At 45.5% G+C, this 19,738-nt stretch overlaps 1 protein-coding gene across 3 annotated transcripts in view; it reads left to right on the top strand.

Annotated features, from left to right (window-relative positions):
* The window catches only part of PLD5 (phospholipase D family member 5), an 89,804-nt gene that overhangs the window by 35,431 nt on the left and 34,635 nt on the right, over window positions 1–19,738 (top strand). For 2 of the 3 annotated variants that reach the window (XM_088666487.1, XM_035110555.3), the window contains exon 2: window positions 6,857–7,000. In XM_088666487.1, coding sequence (XP_088522613.1) covers window positions 6,951–7,000 — 50 coding nt within the window. In that variant the 5' untranslated portion in view covers window positions 6,857–6,950. The remainder of the gene's footprint in view (window positions 1–6,856; window positions 7,001–19,738) is intronic. The other variant, XM_088666486.1, reaches the window with a different exon arrangement.

Raw genomic sequence — 19,738 nt, 5'->3', positions numbered from 1 at the left:
TCTAGAAAGATGTTTCTTTTATGTTTTGAAACTCTGTTCCTCAAAGTGGCATTTCTCCAAATACCAATTCTCCTGTAGCTTTGTTACATCAGTCTCAAGTTACCTGAGATTCAGATTCATTTTTATTGCCTTTATAATGTTGTTATAGGAACCAAACTTGTACTGTAGTATTCTGAAGACTGAGAATATAGGGAGTTGCTATGGTAACCAACGCATAGCCCGAGAGGGGATCCTCTTAACTCTTGTTCTTGGTGGGCAAGAAAAAACAACAACAGAGCTTAGGAAGAACAAGACCTAAGGCAGATAAAAGCATTGAGTACAGTAATCTCAAGGCCACACACTCAGAATAGTTGTATAGAGTATGTTAATTCTAAAGGCTGAAAGGGAGGTATCCCAGTCTTATGTGCGAGAGAAACAGAACTAGTTTTATTTTACTTTTATATACCCTCGACCCAGCCCTTCAATCAAATTCCCAAGGCAATTTATATGAAAAATACAACAAAACAATTAAAATGACAAATTAACAAGCTTCCTCTATATTAAAAATATAAGAACTTATCATAATCCACAATATGATTCAGATACAGGGCGTATAGTCATTTTTAACACTGATACTAGTTCATCTGACAACAAGCCGCACATAACATACTTCAAGATATTGTACTTTATTTAGTCATGGGGGAATATCAGGTGGATGCTAGTCACGTTGGCTATATGCAGCTTCCAGGTTCAGAACTGTAGGTCACAGAATCATGGAATTGTAGAGTTGGGAGAGGTTCCAAGGGTCCTTTAGTCCAACCCCCTGCAATGCAGGAATCTCAGCTAAAGCATCCATGACAGATAGCCACCCAACCTCTGTTTAAAAATCTTTGGATACTAATAACAGGAGAAGCCTATTGCCCTTACGTGTTTGTGGCCTCTCCATATGCATTTGGTTTGTTACTGTAAAGTGCTGGATTACCGGTAGATTTTTAGGCTCATCCAGTACTGCTCTTCTCATACACACACACACTGTTTTAACTACCAACTATAAACAATGGCCATATTGTTTCAATAGCGCATTGGAAGGTAGTGCCTCCATGCTGCAGTTAGTGAAGACCTCAGTTGATAGTTGCCCGAGTGCTGATCTAATTTTAGTTTTATATCAGTGTCCTGCTTGAAGTGTTAGGAGATAAATTTATCTTAACTAAACTCTGGTAGCACTTCAAAAGCAGTTTAGTTCAGCACTAAATTCTACACCCTCAACCCTATAATTTATTACAGAAATAGTAATACATAGAGGTGCACCTAGTCTAGCATGCTAACATGACAGAGATGCTTTCCTTGAAATGGCAGGCACCTTTCATGCTGTGCTGTTTCTTTTAAGTATATACTAGGGCAGGGGTTCCCAAACTAAGGCCTGGGGGCCGGATGCGGCCCAATTGCCTTCTAAATCCGGCCCACGGACGGTCCGTGAATCAGCATGTTTTTAAATGAGTAGAATGTGTTCTTTTATTTAAAATGCATTTCTGGGTTATTTGTAGGGCCTACCTAGTGTTTTACATGAGTAGAATGTGTGCTTTTATTTAAAATGCATCTCTGGGTTATTTGTGGGGCATAGGAATTCGTTCATATTCCCCCCAAAAAAATATAGTCCGGCCCCCCACAAGGTCTGAGGGACAGTGGACCGGCCCCCTGCTGAAAAGGTTTGCTGACCCCTGTACTAGGGTGTGTGTTAGCTCTCTTTATGAATGGAATAACAGGCAAACTGGGGGATTTGTGGGTCTCTCCCCCTCCCAAGTGAAAGTGCAATGTCAGTAACTTCCCACTGAGTCAAATTTCCCTCCTCCTCCTCCTTTACAGTACTGTATATTTCAAAAAAAAAAAAATCTAAATCACTAGGCTTTGCAAGTGAAGCTATCCAAAATGTTGCCTGGATTTTTGTTGTTGTTAAAGCACTGCAGCAGATGATTTTTTAAAAAGTTTAAAGATGTAGGTTTGTTTGTTTTTTTAATCCTATCTACATTGGTCAGCTATAACAAAAAACAATGCCAGAGATCTTCAGAATTCCACAGGCAGCATTATGAGACAGCTTCCCATTGCCAGCCCTGTTTAAAACCTGTAAAGGCCTATTGTTGGACATAAACAAGACCAGAAATGAAGTTTGGTGTGAAGCTGCAAAATTTAAAAAACTGTGCAAGCAAGAATAAACACCCATCTGCCATCTCTTTTAAGTTAAGAAAGAGACAAATTCCACTCTCCCATAAGGGATCACGGAGGAAAGTGGATTCCTTTTACTCTCTCCGCAAAAATAGCCACTGGGCCTATTTGTCTTCAGTTTTTGCAGACTTCACACACCCTGAAGGGGATCCCATTTCTGTAAATTTCACCCACTTTGGCCAAGGGGGGGGGACCAATAACATTTTTTATAGCGAATGGGGAAACACAAATGCAGTTGTGGATGGTGTGATGGAGGCACTCACCTGACCTCTGGTTGTCTGTGTCACTGCTGCATGTCATGATGGAGGAGGGGAGGGGAGAGGAGAGGCAGCAGCAAGGCCATCATGGTGCAAAAGGAACAGTGGGTGTATCAGATTGGATCCACCAGTGAGTTTGTACCAAGCTGATCTCATACTGAGCTCTAGATTGTTGACAAAAATCCGTTACTGAGTTTTTAAGATAATTTTTGTGCTCAGCCTCCATTCTAGGCGAGGCTAATATAGTACGGCTAATATAGTTTCATTGAGTCAAGTGATGTGTATGTCTACTGAAGAGCAGATGCCAGAACAAGAAAATGTTGATACCATTTTTAAGCAGCTGTTTGGCATAAAGATTTTCACTACAGAGCATACATTCAGACTGTCACTGGGATTGTAGGATTGTATTTAGAAGCATTTGTGTTCAATTGGCAGTATGATGTCTGTATACTTGACAAACTATTGCATCCAGACCAATTGTCCATCCACCAGGTTTCAACCCTGATCAGTAGCAAGGTCTTGAAACGTCTAGGAGGTTAAGAGCAGTACTGGTTTTCCCTTAAACAGAGATTACAAGGCTCAAATTGGGATCTTATATGATGTGCAAATATTACATTTTAGGCCCCCTAATATTGATCTGTGTCCTTGCTATGAAGAAATATTTTAAATAAATTATTCTAGCTACTTTATGATATCTTTTAAGAAGCCATTTAAAGCAAATGGTATTGGTCACTTTCGGAGAAGATACGTAGCTAAAAGGAACACTGGTCATGCTTGGTATGCCAGTTAATGTTCTTAAAATAAAGTGGAAATAGACGGGAGATTAAAGGTTAAAAGATTGCTAATGGATGCAATGTGGAATGAGACTAACTGCAATACTATTTATGGCAACTGCACAGACTGTCTTTTTGTAAGCTAATGGAATGTCTGCATTTTCTGTAGATCAACTTTATTTTTCAAAAAAAGTAATTTAATGACTTACCCGTGATCCTTTTCAGGGGCATAAAAAATAACATTATATACCTCCCAACATACAGTCTAGCGCACTGAAAATAATACAAAGGACTGCTGTCTCCTTTATGACCCTGCCTTCCCACTTAAGTCATCTTTGAAGGCTTGGCTCTGTATTCCTCTCCCATCGCTATTGAGTCTGGGTCAGAGCCTGCTAAATTCCTGCGTAACTCCTGGAGAATCTATGGCCCTCCAGATGTTTTGGACTACAGCTCGCATCACCCTAGCCAATAGTTATGATTTATTATGGTTTATTGTAGTCTAACAATAAATGGAGGGCCACAAGTTCACTATCTCTTATTTATGAGCATGATTATAAGTTCGTTGTGCTGATTTCTGTTGCTGTCTATTTTTCATATTGATTTTCATAGAATCATAGAATTGTAAAGTTGGAAGGGACCTCGATAATCATCTTGTCCAACCACCTGCAATGCAGGAATCTCAACTAAAGCATCCATGACAGATAGCCATCCAACCTCTGCTTAAAAACCTCCAAGGAAGGACAGCCCACAACCTTCCTAAAGTCTTTTCTACCAGGCCCGGCTCTAGGGGCAGTCTCGGTGGCGCAGGGCACCAGGGCGCCGGGCCGGCAGGAGGGCACTGCGCGGAAGCCGTGTTGCGCGCTGTGCCCACCCACAAGGGCGGATGCGCCGGAGCGATCTCTGCACCATGGCGCCAGGGCGCCCGACCGGCTTGAGACGGCCCTGTTTTCTACTGTCAAACAGTTCTTACTGTCAGAAAGTTCTTCCTGATATTTAGTCAGAATCTCCTTTCTTGTAACTTTAATCCATTGGTTCGGGTCCTCCCTTCTGGAGCAGGAGAAAACAAGCTTGATGCTATCACACCTCTTCTCAGACTCCTCTTTTCGATGATAAACATACCCAACAGTTCATCATAAGGCTTGGTTTCCAGACCCTTGATCATCTTGGTCAGCCTCCTTTGCCCATGTTCCAGTTTGTCAACATCATTCTTAAATTGTGGCACCCAGAACTGGCCACAATATTCCAGGCATGGTCTGACCACGGCAGAATAGAGTGGTACTTTTACAGATACTTCCCTTGACTTGGACATTATACTTCTGTTGATGCAGCTGAGAATAGCATTAGCTTTTTTTTGCTGCTGCATCACACTGTTGACTCATGTTGAGCCTGTGGTCTACTAAGATACCTAGATCCTTCTTACATGTCCTACAGGTAATCCAGGTGTCTCCCATCTTATATTTGTGAATCTGGTTATTCTTGCCTAAGTGTAAACCTTACATTTGTTCCTGTTGAAATTCATTTTATTATTTTGGGCCCAGTTCTCCTATCTGTTAAGGACATCTTGAATCCTGATTCTGTCTTCAGCAGCATTAGCTACCCCTCCCAGTTTGGTGTCATCTACAGATTTGATGAGCATCCCCTCAATTCTTTTGTCCAGCCCTCATTTTACCAACTTCTCTATAAGAACCATCCATTGACTTTAATGCAAACAATGTGCAACTATTTCCAGATTTCCAGATGTCTCATTTATTGCTTTGAAAAAGTGCAATTAGCATGTTTGATGCTGAAATGGTTTTTTTAAAAAATCAGAAGCCGATACTTTTTATGGTACCCATCTGCCATACCAGTCAGTATTTTTTTTCAAATGGTAGATGTACAATTAAAATAATTCTTGTAATCTCATCAGCAAGTATCCTTAGAAGGACATTTCTGCTTTGTGCTGATATGAAAAGATGGAAGAAGATAAATATTTATCAGGAGGATGCAGTAATGGTCAGTTGACCACAAGGGTTTATAAATAATAAATTGGACTTATCAATAGCAAAATAGTCCGTCCTAAAAATTTACGTATTTTTAATTTGTGGGTTTCTGTTAGTATTTTTCCAGCATGCAGCTTTAAGCAGCATCACACAAGTTGCCTCTTTCTTTCAGTGCTCAATTTCTCTCTCTAACTCTTATGGCTGTGATGTTTGAGTCTTGGTTTTGTAAGTTCCTGGGTAGACACATACCCTTATGTTCTTAAGAAATTATAACATCTAATTTATTTGTAAGCATAAAAAAGTATTTATAGTGTTTGTTTTTTTGTTCTTCTTCAGTTGTTTCTTTCCCCCATGTTTTTGGTACTACACAAAATCTGCAAAAAAGAGAGAGAAACTTTTAAATCCCAGTAACTTCCGTGAAAGATTATCCAGAGAAACAATTATATCCCTCAGTCCTGAACCATGACCCCAGTACGTCCAAATATAAGCTGTCCTGTTAAATTAATACATGAGGAATCACTCACAGTGCTAGAATATAAATGCATATTGGTGGGAACTAATTGGGAAAGAAAGCTTGCATGAATCTACAACTGGACACATCCAACTTTAATTGCTTTTTTTTGTTTATTTGTTTCATAGTAGTAGAAGATGTTCAGTTTAGACCAGGCATCTCCAAACTGCGGCCCTCCAGATGTTTTGGCCTACAACTCCTATGATCCCTAGCTAACAGGTCCAGTGGTTGGAGAAGATGAGAATTGTAGTCCAAAACATCTGGAGGGCCGAAGTTTGGGACTGTCTGCTTTAGACTGTCATTACCTTTGTACAAATTTCCATATACTTCCTGTTGGCTTTTGCCTTTCAGGATCATGGAATCAGTTTTATATTTTACTTAATAAAGGCTTACCTTTCACCTGTGCAGCCACAGGGAGGTCCCCAGCTATAGTCCAAACATGCATGAACCTGTTACATACACTTCTCATGGTACTTTATGTAAAATTGGCCTTGAACTCAGTTGGTGTATTTTTGAACAAGCAATGGAGTTTGCTGTGTGACAACCACATTATCCAGTGTGATGCTCCCATAAGATAAGAGAGGTTGACATGAGAATGATTTTTTTGTCACCTCCCTGTGAGCATGGGGAATATCTTACCCTATTATTTATTCTTCTTGCATAGTTAATATTATTTTTATAGACAGGATTTGTTATCATAGGGCTCATCTTTCAGTTTCAAGGTACTCTTTTGTGCGCTCACACCTTAGTGCCAGTGATTCAATTTTCACCTCAAATTTGGGATGATTGAAAAGTTTTATTTTAAAAAAGCTTTGTTCCATATCATACTTTAGTGTATGCGATGCTTAATAAAAAATACTCCCAGTAATGTATGCAGAAAATATTTTAATACAATCGTATTGAGACAAAAAGAGAAAGGAGGGGATGTGAACATTTCTTTCAGGCTTATGACACTACTTTGTTGTGTTTTATTAGTTTTGTGAAACCTCCCTGATCAAACCAATTGCATTTTGAAAGAGAATTATATTCAATAAAATGGTTATGCCTACATTTATGACATAAAGGCTTTTATAACAATTGTGATATTATTACTTCACTTCCTAGCATTTTTATTCTTTCCATTTTAATCTCTTTCAGTCCCAGCAAAAATGCATTGTGATCTTTGCACTGGTTTGCTGCTTTGCGATTCTCGTTGCACTGATATTTTCAGCTGTGGATATTGTTGGAGAAGATGAGGATGGTCTCTCAGAAAAGAACTGTCGAAATAACTGTCGGTAAGAGGTAACAAACAAAACTTCTCCTTTGGGGTGGCAGCAATATTAATTTGCGAGGGAAAATTTGAACATTACAAGGTTATAAGTAGGGTATGAGCCTGTTCTTTGACTGTTTTCACAGGGGGAAAGGCGAAGTGAATAGATGGTACTGTGTTGTGCTGTGAGCTGACAAAAAGTTTGGCCATACTTACTGCCGAAATGTCTCTCACCTGACAGCCCAATCCACAAGCCAATTAACTCTTTTTCTGTTGATGGAGAGCATTTTCACATACCACCTTAAGTTTCAACTGGTGCATATTGTCTACAGTCTGACCAGATTTCACATTCATATTATAGAAATATATGTTCCACCTAATTATTATATAAACATTCACATAAATAACTTCAGAAAACACACCAAAGGTTATTTAAGTCTTGTATGTGAAAATTCCTTTAGTATCTGTCTTCAAAGACAAGTGTACAAGTAGGGTGGATACAGAACACACATATATTAGCAGGGGCTGTGCCAGCGGTCCCCCTTGTTGCTGAAAGCTCCATATTGTTCATGGGGATGCACACATGTGTGTGCACATGTGTGAGACCACACAATGGTGCCTAGTGCATAGTGGCCTACTTCTTTGCCTACATTGCATCTTCAAGGAGCTGTTGATTGAAGCTTTTTTGTATTGTCCAGTATATGTTGGCATTTACTGTAGGCGAAGGAGTTTTAGACTCTTTGGAAACCCACTGAAACATTCTCTGTGGCATCTAAATTAGGAGAGGTTGTGCAAGCCCTGGATGGGCACCTAGACACAGAGGTGGGCTTGGGTCCTAGCTGTGAGTGGGCTGGTCCCGAGTCCAGATATTTGGTCAGTTGTCTGCTTTGAATGAAGGTTGTACTCCCCCTGAAGGAGCAGGTTCATTGTCTAGATGTGATTCTGGATTCAGAGGCCCAGGTGGCCTTGGCAGTTAGGAGTGCCTTTGCCACTTTAGTTGCATGACAGCTATGGTTTATTCTGGTTCAGGACAGCCTGATTGCTGTTGTCCATGCTCTTGTAACCTCCAGGTTGGATTACTGCAATGCACTCTATGTGGGGCTGCCTTGAGGTTGGTCCAGAAACTGCAATTGACTCAAAATGCAGCATCTTGACTGCGCACTGAGAGCTCGTCCATACTTCGCTTGTCCCGTGCCTAGAAAGCATAGATCTGAGCATTTTCGCATTTACCCTGCGCTTTCCCCTAGAAAACCCGCTCTTCAGTGCTATATCAGAACAAATGGCAATCCATAGAACTCCCAATTGCTGTTTGTTCTAATTCAGCACTAAACTGTGAGCTTTTCCAGGGGAAAGCCTAAGGGCACATGGAAGTGTGGTGGATCCCTGAGCAGCATATTACCAAGCACATTGCTCTGCTGTGGAAAGAATTACTTTCTTTCAGCGAAGCCAGTCACAGTGACCTGAGGAACTAATACAATCTATATAGCTGTTGCTCCCAATACAGATGGAGCAGTCTATTCCAAGTCCATGTCAGTTTCACATGTGGTTTGTTCAATAAGTCCATTCTATCCCACTTTCTTATAAATCTATGCTTCTTTTTTTTCAAAATCCGATTGCAGATTTGTATTTAACTACATGTTTTACCACCTAAAGAATTGGTGCTGTTGGAAACTCCTGATTATTTACTAAGGGGAAAAGGAACACCCAGTGTGTCTCAGCACTGCCATGCTTCTGCTTCCTAATCTAACAACTGATTGGGTCCAGAGATCTCTACACAGTCACAAATCTGTATGCATTTAGCAGGCCCAGAAACTACATCCTCTATAGCTATCTATGCCACTGATGGTGTGCTGGGTGTAGGGTTTATTTTTTCTCCACTCACGTGGCTTTTGCATGTTCCTGCTTCCAGGATGTCTTTTTGCAGACTGTTTCTAGATCAAGGTGACAGTGTTAAAAATATAAAACCAAGTAAGTTGCTTTTCTCCTTTCTGCCATTGTTAATGCAAGGTAAAATGTTTTAATGTGTTCTGCAGCACAGGTTTCACTGACCTGACAGCTTATGAAGGCTCTTGCTCCTCTTCTTTTTCAAAGATAAAATTTATTCCTTTTTGTCTAACCTGTGGTGTATAGTACAGTTGGCTCAGAGTTTTACTCGTGAACTTTTCTTCCTGGAAACCTTCAGCAATAATCCATTGCCCATCTTTACACTCTTTGTGCAGGGAAATAATAATGTTTATTAAAACAATTTTATGCAGACAACAGTAAAATGATAATTTTTCTTTTGATGGAGGCACAAAGCAGCTCTTTATTCCCTGGTGAACATGAAGCTTCACACATACAGCTGGAACGTACAGTTTCGAAATGCCAAACAGTCCAGGAGAGAGCAATAATCCCCATATGTTATTTCTTTGGTTGCTTTACAGTTATTATATTTTGGGGGTGGATGAGCATAAGAAGCTATACCAAATCAGTTCATTGGCTCCATCTAACTCAGGCTTCCTCAACCTCAGCCCCCCAGATGTTTTTGGCCTACAACTCGCATGATCCCTAGCTAGCAGGACCAGTGGTCAGGGGTGATTGTAGTCTCAAAACATCTGGAGGGCCGAGGTTGAGGAAGCCTGATCTAACTCAACTTTGCCTTCACTAACAGAAAATGGCTCTCCAGGGTTTCAGGCAGGGATTTCCCTCCTCAGCTCTGCAGTTGCCAGGGGGTGAAAACTGGAGACCTTCTGTGTACACATCATATAATAATAATGCTAGCTGCCAGACCTCCTGGCTGGAGAGGGTTGGGGTGGTGCAGATGAGCTCTGAAGGAACTTATCTGCCATGACCTGCTGTGCCCACAGAAAACTACAGGTGTAGATCTAGTAGTGCCTGTGTTTTTTCTGCTCGCAGTAGCTCGGGTTAAGTGTTATAGAGGCAGAGCAGAGGAGGACATGCATCCATTAGATCAGTGTTTTTCAACCACTGTTCCGCGGCACACTAGTGTTGCCTGGTGTGCCGTGGGGAAAAGACGGCGGTGGGGCAGTGAGCTGCCGCATCGCGCCTGCAGGATCCCTGGCTGGCTGGCTGGCTGAGTGCATGTGGTTCCTTCCCAGAGGAGCCTGGCAGGTGCCAGCAGGGGGAAGCGCTTCTGCGGGGAAAGCAGGCAGAGTCAGCGCCCAGCAGCGCGGCGCTGGATTGAGGAGGCGGTGCTTCGTGCGGAGCTGCAGGCTGCTTCCTTGATCCGGCGGCCTACCGGGTCAGGCCCAGCAGCGCCGCGCGGAGCACAGGATTGAGGAAGCGGCCTGCAGGGTCGGTGCCCAGCAGCTCCGCACGAAGCACCGCCTCCTCAATCCAGCGCCGCGCTGCTGGGCGCTGACTCTGCAGACCGGCTCCTCGATCCGGCACTCTGCAGGACAGCTTTCTTTTGGGCAAGGAGTTTGCAAACAGTTTAACAGCGCAGCCCTGTCCCTGCGCATTCGGAAGCGAGCCCTGGACCGCTCGGGGGGCCTTACTCCACCTCGCGCGAGGAGTGGGGGCCCTAAGCATTGCCGTTTTCGGCGGCGGCAACAGGCGGGCGGCGCGCGGGATCCGTAGGCGGGGGGCGCCTCAGCTCTGGCGTCTCTCCACCGGGCTGTTTCCTTGGCAATGGGGGATGGAAGCCGCGTCTCCCCCGGGAGCAGGAAAAAGGGTGGCAAGGCGAGAGCCACCCGCAAGCCCCGGCACTGCGAGCTCCTCAGTGGCTGCGGGTCTCTGGCAGCACGATGCCACAGTGGCTGCTCAGTCTCCTGCTCTCTCCCGTGTCCCACACCGGCGCGGCTGGGCGCCGACCTGGCAGGCCGCCTCCTCAATCCGGCGCTCCCTGCAGCGCTGCTGGTCACCGACCCAGCAGGCCGCCTCCGGGACCCAGCAGCAGCAACGCTGGCTGCGGTAATTACAGCAAAAAAAATTTAAAAAAGACACCCCCCGAAAATAAGCCATAGGCTTATTTTCTTGGGTAAAATAAATATAAGACGGTGTCTTAAAATGTGGGAAACACGGTAATAACCTCAAGCAGCTAATAACCTCAATAATATAGGCACAGAGTTAATTTTTTTAACATTTTCTAATGGTGGTGTGCCTCGTGATTTTTTTCATGAAACAAGTGTTCCTTTGCCCAAAAAGGTTGAAAAACACTGCATAAGATGCAAAGCCCCACCACCCATTCCCCCAAGAGGCCCCAACACCAGACCTATTACCTAGGCAAACCTAGAGCTGGCATGGGTAATTTACACCCATTGGTTTCAAAGCGTGTTAAAAAAAAAAAATCAATACTTACCAGGCCAAAGAGAAATAAACACATCTCTCAAGCCTTCTGCTCTGGCTAGTGCAAGTGGATCACCCACCACTTCACCCCCTCACACATACATTTAATACATGTGCCCCTTGTCAAACCTTAAATATTTAAAATTCTATTCAGGGGCGTAGCCAGGATCAAAGCTAGGGGGGGCAAGCCATGGTCGTTCAGGGGCGGGGCCAAGGCACGGAAGGGGAGGGGCCACGAAGTGGGCGGGGCTAAAGGGCCAGCGGGCCTGATGACATCGTGGCGGCGGTAGCAGCGGCCACCTTGTGCTTCTGGGGCTGGTAGCGTTGGTGGCTACCCTGCTTGGCTGGAGAGGACGGGAGGGTCGGGCAGGCAAGAGGGGGTGGCAGGGCGGGCGAGGGCGAGGCAAGACACGGCCGCAGCCACAACGGCTCCGAGGCGTTGCTGCATATCAGCATAATATTTCAACCATGGTTCAAGCCCCACCTTAGGAAAAAAATCCTGCATTGCAGGGGGTTGGACTAGATGACCCTTGTGGTCCCTTCCGACTACAATTCTATGATTCTATTGATATATTACCATAGCATATGCATCATTCTGCTTTCTTGAATTGTCCTGCTCCTAGGCATAGCATCCAACTCCTAGAGGCCTAGGTGCCCCCCCCCCAATTACTGGTAAATACCGTATTTGAAAGAGTCATCCCCCCATGTTGATGGGCTTTCTATGTGGGGCTTATCTGCCTCCCCCGTATTTTATTAAGGATGGAAGAGGGAGGGAAGGAAGGAAGAAATAGAGAGAGAGATAACTCATATTTGTGGGTGTCTCTGGATGACGCTGTGATGCTGGAACTCTGCAGCAAGAGGACGGGAGGGTTGGGCAGGCGAGAGGGGGTGGCAGGGCGGGCGAGGACGAGGCAAGGCATGTCCGCAGCCACGACGGCTCCGAGGCGTTGCTGCATATCAGCATAATATTTCAACCATGGTTCAAGCCCCACCTTAGGAAAAAAATCCTGCATTGCAGCGGGTTGGACTAGATGACCCTTGGGGTCCCTTCCGACTACAATTCTACAATTCTATTGATATATTACCATACCATATGCATCGTTCTGCTTTCTTGAATTGTCCTACTCCGAGGCATATCAGCCAACTCCTAGAGGCCTAGGTGCCTCTCCCCCCCCCCAATTACTGGTAAATATCGTATTTGAAAGAGTCGTCCCCCCATGTTGATGGGCTTTCTATGTGGGGCTTATCTGCCCCCCCCCGTATTTTATTAAGGATGGAAGAGGGAGGGAGGGAAGGAAGAAATAGAGAGAGGGATAACTCATATTTGTGGGTGCCTCTGGGTGACGCTGTGATGCTGGAACTCTGCATGTACAGGAGCCTTGTAAGCAGCTTTCTCTCTGCTTGATTTACAGCAGGCACGTCCAACAGGTAGATTGTGATCTACCAGTAGATCACTGGATGTCTGTGGTAGATCACTGGTAGGTCACTGGCACCCCTAAAAAAAGCTCACCCAAAATTTTCCTCCTCCCTCAAAAAAGTTGAACTATGACCTGAAGCCCTAAACAAAAATGGGCCTCCCTCCCTCCTAAAAGAAGCTCAACAAGTTTGACCTAAACCCCAAAAAACAGGGCTTCCCTTCCTTTAAAAAAAACTCAACAGCTTTGACCTGAACCCCCCAAAAGGGGGTAGATCACCCCCAGTTTTAAACTCTGAGTAGATCAGAGTCTCTTGGGAGGTGGCCACCCCTGATTTACAGTATACAGATGCAGGAGGAGGGGCAGACTGGAACACCAATGCTTTTTATAAACATCACTGTGTCTGTCAAAGCTACAGCCTCCCCCCTTTCTTATTCACTTCTTTTTAGCCTTGCAGAGCCACCTTAGTCAAATTGAATCCTCTGAGTCTGCACCCTCATTAAATCGCCAATAGAACTCTTAATGCTCCTGAATGCTCATTAACAACTCCCACTTAAGAACAATAGGGTGAAATGGTCAGCTATCGAATCTTGCCTGGGGATATATGCTCCATTGTCTTAACTGCTTAACTACTGGTAGCCACTTTGCTTTATTTATTTGATGTGTTTTTGTTACTGCTGTGTCCCCCCCCCCCCCAGCAAGCGGAGACTTAGCTGCTCTTGCTAAAGCAAAGCCCTTTCCACTTCAGTTTTTGGAGGAGAAAAGTGCTGGTTATGGTCTGTAAAATACATTAATTTTTTTGCTTCTAGGGGGGGCAGCTGCCCCCTCCTGCCCCCCTGCCTACGCCCATGATTCTATTTTCATTTTTCACAAGGGTACCAGTGTACATCCTCCAAATGTACAAGGGCTTCCTAATTCCATGGGAACTTTCCATAGTGTTCTTTTGCACTGAGGCTGAACTGAAAGAAAATGAGCACTGTTGCTCTGTTGTCTCTCGCTTGTATTCCCTAATATTGCTCTTAAACGTATGCCCACAGCTCCCCCGCCCAAGCTATTGCTTCCCTGCTCCTTTCCTGACTTAAAAATCTTAAATCAGTAAAAGCATGGGACTGAAACAAAAGTGACATGAAAGCGTCCATTATGGTGTAATATGTCAGCATTAATGGTATATTTAAATGCACCCTGAGGACTCATGACCATTCATAATTGCATGCAGGTATAAAAACAAATGCTGCTTTAAATATGCTACCACTTCAAAGTTTGAATGTTCAACTTGAAAAATAGCATCTGTGCCCATTTATATTATGGTAAATGTGAAGGACAAGTTGCACTTAGCTTAAACTCAATGTTGGTATTTTGCTAACACTTACAGGTGAAATATCCATACAAACAGACTTGGTAACTTGATTCCCTATTCCAAAGGCATTGTTAAGTTGGATGACAGATAAATTAATGCCTGAGGTTCCTTGCTTCTACAGTAATATTGACTGTGATTTTCATAGAATCATAGAGTTGGAAGAGACCACAAGGGCCATCCAGTCCAACCCCCTGCCGAGCAGGAAACACCATCAAAGCATTCTTGACATATGCCTGTCAAGCCTCTGCTTAAAGACCTCCAAAGAAGGAGACTCCACCACACTCCTTGGAAGCAAATTCCACTGCCGAACAGCTCTTACTGCCAGGAAGTTCTTCCTAATGTTTAGGTGGAATCTTCTTTCTTGTAGTTTGAATTCATTGCTCCGTGTCCGTTTCTCTGGAGCAGCAGAATACAACCTTTCTCCCTCCTCTATATGACATCCTTTTATATATTTGAACATGGCTATCATATCACCCCTTAACCTTCTCTTCTCCAGGCTAAACATACCCAACTCCCTAATTCTTGCAGGTTAACCACATAGCTCAGCAGCAGAACATTTGTGTGCATGTATAATGTCACAATTTTATCCTTGTTCGCTCCAACAGAAAGTGTCTTAGTAGCATGGTTGGGAAAGATATCTGCATTAAGACCAAGAGGTTCATTTGCACTTAAGGTGCAGAATGGTGGGCTAAGTGGGTTGGGATTGAGGAAGCGAGTGTTAACATCTCCAAAACATGTCTGCCAGATTCTTCTGCACCAACTTGAGGTGTGGGGTTGTGGCATCATGATCCCAGAACCTAGCCCCTTGCAGTATCCTGAGGATGAGCAAGAACTACCAGCTACACCACTCAGGGGCAGGTAGAGCAGCTTCTCTTAGACTTTCCAAAATTGAGGACACAGCTCTCCTGCCTTCCTCAGACTCACAGGACGAGCGCTCAACAACATCCTTATCTCTTGGACAGCATAAAGTTGACATCTGCACAGAGGTGCCAACTTGAATAAAATATTGTGGGGGGACAGGTAAGCCCCACCCCGCATAATCAATCACATGACACAGTACACACACACTATTTGGATGGGAATGTCCATCAACTTTGTGATGGCCTGGCCCCCATGGCCCCTAGGAATTTGCTCCTATGCAGCTACAGAATTAAACGAAGGACATTTAAGTCCGCAGAGTCAGCTCCTTAGGTAAGTGAGGCCAGCTGCATTACAGGACTCGCCAACCTACATCAGGCTTCAAATAGTTCAAGCTCTAGCAGACAAATCTTTCACTGGTTGGCCAACATGGTCCACTGAGAACTGTGTAGAGTCCTGATGTCCTTAGAGAAAAACTCCTTCTTTGCCTGACCTCACATGAAGCACCAATGTTTGAAAATACAGTGGTACCTCGACTTACGAAGATGATTCGTTCTGCAGTGCTCTTCGTAAGTCGAAGTCTTCGGTTGTCGAAGTGCCCGTTCTCCGCGTGCACGAAGCACGCACGGCAACAAGACTTCCGGGTTTGCCGACTTCGGAAGTCAAAACCTCCGGAAGTCGAGTCATTCGGATTTCAAGGTACCACTGTATAACCATTAAGGCTGTTATGTCCTGAGACCTACCATAGATATCTATGGCAGTTGTAGGGTTAATATATATTAAGGTATAAGGGAGCGGGTGGCGCTGTGGTCTAAACCACTGAACCTCTTGGGCTTGCTGATCGGAAGGTCAGCAGTTTGAATCTGCACAACGGGGTGAGCTCCTGTTGCTCTGTCCCAGCTTCTGCCAGCCTAGCAGTTCGAAAGCACACCAGTGCAAGTAGATAAATAGGTACCGATGCGGTTGGAAGGTAAACGGTGTTTCTGTGTGCTCTTCCACGCTTTTATTGCCCACGGCTTCCATCATGGTGCTCTGTTGTGCCAGAAGCGGTTTAGTCATGCTGGCCACATGACCTTGAAAGCTGTCTGTGTACAAACGCCGGCTCCCTCGGCCTGAAGCAAGATAATAATAATAATAATAATAATAATAATAATAATAATAATAATAATAATTTATTATTTATACCCTGCCCATCTGGCCGGGTTCCCCCAGCCACTCTGGGCGGCTTCCAACAAAACAGAAATTCTAAAATACAGAAATCCATCAAACATTAAAATACAGAAATCCGTCACACATTAAAAGCTTCCCTAAACAGGGCTGCCTTGAGATGCCTTCTAAAGGTCTGGTAATTGTTGTTCTCTTTGACCTCTAGTGGGAGGGCATTCCACAGGGTGGGTGCCACTACCGAGAAGGCCCTCTGTCTGGTTCCCTGTAACTTGGCTTCTCGTAGTGAGGGAACCGCCAGAAGGCCCTCGGAGCTGGACCTCAGTGTCCGGGCAGAACGATGGGGGTGGAGACGCTCCTTCAGGTATACCGGACCGAGGCCGTTTAGGGCTTTAAAGGTCAACACCAACACTTTGAATTGTGCTCGGAAACGTACTGGGAGCCAATGTAGGTCTTTCAGGACCGGTGTTATGTGGTCTCGGCGGCCGCTCCCAGTCACCAGTCTAGCTGCCGCATTCTGGATTAGTTGTAGTTTCCGGGTCACCTTCAAAGGTAGCCCCACGTAGAGCGCATTGCAGTAGTCCAAGCGAGAGATAACTAGAGCATGCACCACTCTGGAGAGACAGTCAGTGGGCAGGTAGGGACTCAGCCTGCGTACCAGATGGAGCTGATAAACAGCTGCCTTGGACACAGAGTTGACCTGTGCCTCCATGGACAGCTGTGAGTCTAAAATGACTCCCAGGCTGCGCACCTGGTCTTTCAGGGGCACAGTTACCCCATTCAGGACCAGGGAGTCCTCCACACCCGCCCGCCTCCTGTCCCCCACAAACAGTACTTCTGTCTTGTCAGGATTCAATCTCAATCTGTTAGCCGCCATCCATCCTCCAACCGCCTCCAAGCACTCACACAGGACCTTCACCGCCTTCACTGGTTCTGATTTAAAAGAGAGGTAGAGCTGGGTATCATCAGCATACTGATGGACACCCAGCCCAAACCCCCTGATGATCTCTCCCAGCGGCTGCATATAGATGTTAAAAAGCATGGGGGAGAGGACAGAACCCTGAGGCACCCCACAAGTGAGAGCCCAGGGGTCTGAACACTCATCCCCCACCACCACTTTCTGAACACGGCCCAGGAGGAAGGAGCGGAACCACTGCATGACAGTGCCCCCAGCTCCCAAGCCCTCTAGACGGTCCAGAAGGATGTTATGGTCGATGGTGTCAAAAGCCGCTGAGAGATCCAGCAGAACAAGGAAACAGCTCTTACCTTTGTCCCTAGCCCACCGGAGATCATCGACCAGTGCGACCAAGGCAGTTTCAGTCCCATGATGAGGCCTGAATCCTGACTGGAAGGGATCCAAATGGTCCGCTTCTTCCAGGTGTGCCTGGAGTTGTTCAGCAACCACTCGCTCAATCACCTTGCCCAAGAATGGAAGATTTGAGACTGGGCGATAGTTGGCCATATTGGCTGGATCTAAAGATGGTTTTTTAAGAAGCGGTTTAATAACCGCCTCTTTCAGCAGGTCTGGAAAGGCTCCCTCATGGAGAGAAGCATTTACCAACCTGCGAAGCCCATTGCCCAGCCCTTCCCGGCTAGCTTTTATAAGCCAGGATGGGCAAGGATCAAGGAGACAGGTGGTTGGTTTCACTCGTCCAAGCAGCCTGTCCACATCCTCGGAGGTAACAGATTGAAATTGATCCCACAAAACTTGACTAGACAGGACTGTAGCACTCCCCCCCCCCCCGGCCCTGCTCCCACGGTGGAGTTTACCTCTTCCCGAATCTGAGCGACTTTATCTGCAAAGAACTTTGCAAAATCATTGCAGGAGATCCTGTGGCCCGTACTGGGCCCGGATGGAGCAGGTGATTCCGCTAAATTGCGAACCACCTGGAAGAGTCTCCTGCTGCTGTTTTTAGCAGAAGCGATGGAGACGGTGAAGAAGGTCCTCTTTGCCGTCGCCATTGCCACTTGGTAGGCTCGAAGTTGAGCTCTAGCCCGTGTCCGGTCTGATTCAAAATGAGTTTTCCGCCACCGGCGCTCTAGCCATCTCAACGACTGTTTCATCGCTCTCAGCGCCGGGGAAAACCACGGGGCTGTCTGGGCTCCATGCAATCTGAGAGGGCGCTTCGGAGCCAGACAGTCAATAGCGCTGGTTAACTCCGCATTCCAGCGGGCCACCAGGGAATCAGCTGAAAGGCCATCGACATGGGATAAAACATCCCCTACCACTCTCTGGAAGCCAATTGGATCCATTAAGTAGCGGGGGCGGACCATCCGAATCGGTCCCACCTCCCTGCAGAGGGGAAGGGTTGCGGAGAAGTCCAGTTGCACCAGAAAGTGATCTGACCATGGCACTTCTTTTGTTTCGCTTTTACTTAATGTCAGATCACCAACATCCATAGAGGTGAACACCAAGTCCAAGGCATGTCCGCGGCTATGAGTTGGGCCAGACATATTCAGGGACAGCCCCATGGTGGCCATGCTTTCCACGAAGTCCCGAGCGGCTCCTTGTAAGGTCGTGTCGGCATGGATGTTAAAATCCCCTAAGACAACCAAGCTAGGTGTCTCCAGGAGCACATCCGACACGACCTGAAGCAGCTCGGGCAGGGAATCCTTGGTGCAGCGGGGAGGTCGGTACACCAAAAGGAATCCTGTACTGCCCCTATTGCCCAACTTCCAGAACATGCACTCAGAAAACTCAGTCTTACCAATAGGACGCCTGGTGCAAACTAATGACTTCCTAAAAATCACTGCAACCCCCCCTCCCCGCCCAGATGGCCTGGGTTGCTGTGCATAAGAGAAACCTGGTGGGCAAGCAGTGCCAAGAACGGGCCCATCGGCTTCATCCAACCAGGTCTCTGTCACACATGCCAGGTCAAATCCTCCATCCACAATCAGGTCATGGATGGCAGTGGTCTTATTCATCATCGACCTGGCATTGCACAGCAGCACCTTCAGGTCATGTGGGTATCCCTTGCTGATTCTAATATCCGTCCGGTCAGGACCAGACCCGGAGGCAGGGATAGTCCTCAGACAACGACTAAGTCTGCCTCCTCGGTAATGACATGGTCTGGTCTTAGCGTAACTCCTCCTCCTACCCGTGACCACTGAGATCGGTTGTCCCAGTGCATCACCCCCTGTGGAATCTGCCCCAGGTGAATGCTGCACCCCATGGTCGCCTTGGACTGGACTTAACCATCTAGGGGTCCTTTACCTTTTATATGTTAAAGTTCATTAGATGTGTGTTGCTATATTCTTTGTATAAAAATGCACACCATGAAAGAAATAACCTTTGCCATTCAATATACTAGGTTGGAGTCAGTGCTCAGAATATTCATTTGTAAGCACAATTATTTGGATTCAGATTTAGTCGTGCTTAGAATAGACTCTGAAATCAATGGAACTTAAGTGATTTCACTGCATCTACTTACTCTGAGCAATCTTAACCATGTCTACTCAGCAGTAAGTCCTGGTGAATTCAAAGTTGTCTTAATCACAGGTAAGTGAGATTTCAGCCTGTCTGGATCCAACCCATTGTATTTACTAATGATTATTCTGAGCATTTTGGGTTGCTGTTTACAATCCTGCAGATGGAAGAAAAAAGAGGACTGATTATGTGCCAGAAACATCCTTAATACTGTCCATTAAATAGATTTCACACAGGTCCCCAAGGCTTTATATCTTGCTTA

The sequence above is a fragment of the Zootoca vivipara genome, chromosome 3 (assembly GCF_965207765.1).
Source record: "Zootoca vivipara chromosome 3, rZooViv2.hap1.1, whole genome shotgun sequence".
NCBI lineage: Eukaryota > Metazoa > Chordata > Lepidosauria > Squamata > Lacertidae > Zootoca > Zootoca vivipara.
This window is presented reverse-complemented; position numbering and strand designations above follow the sequence as displayed.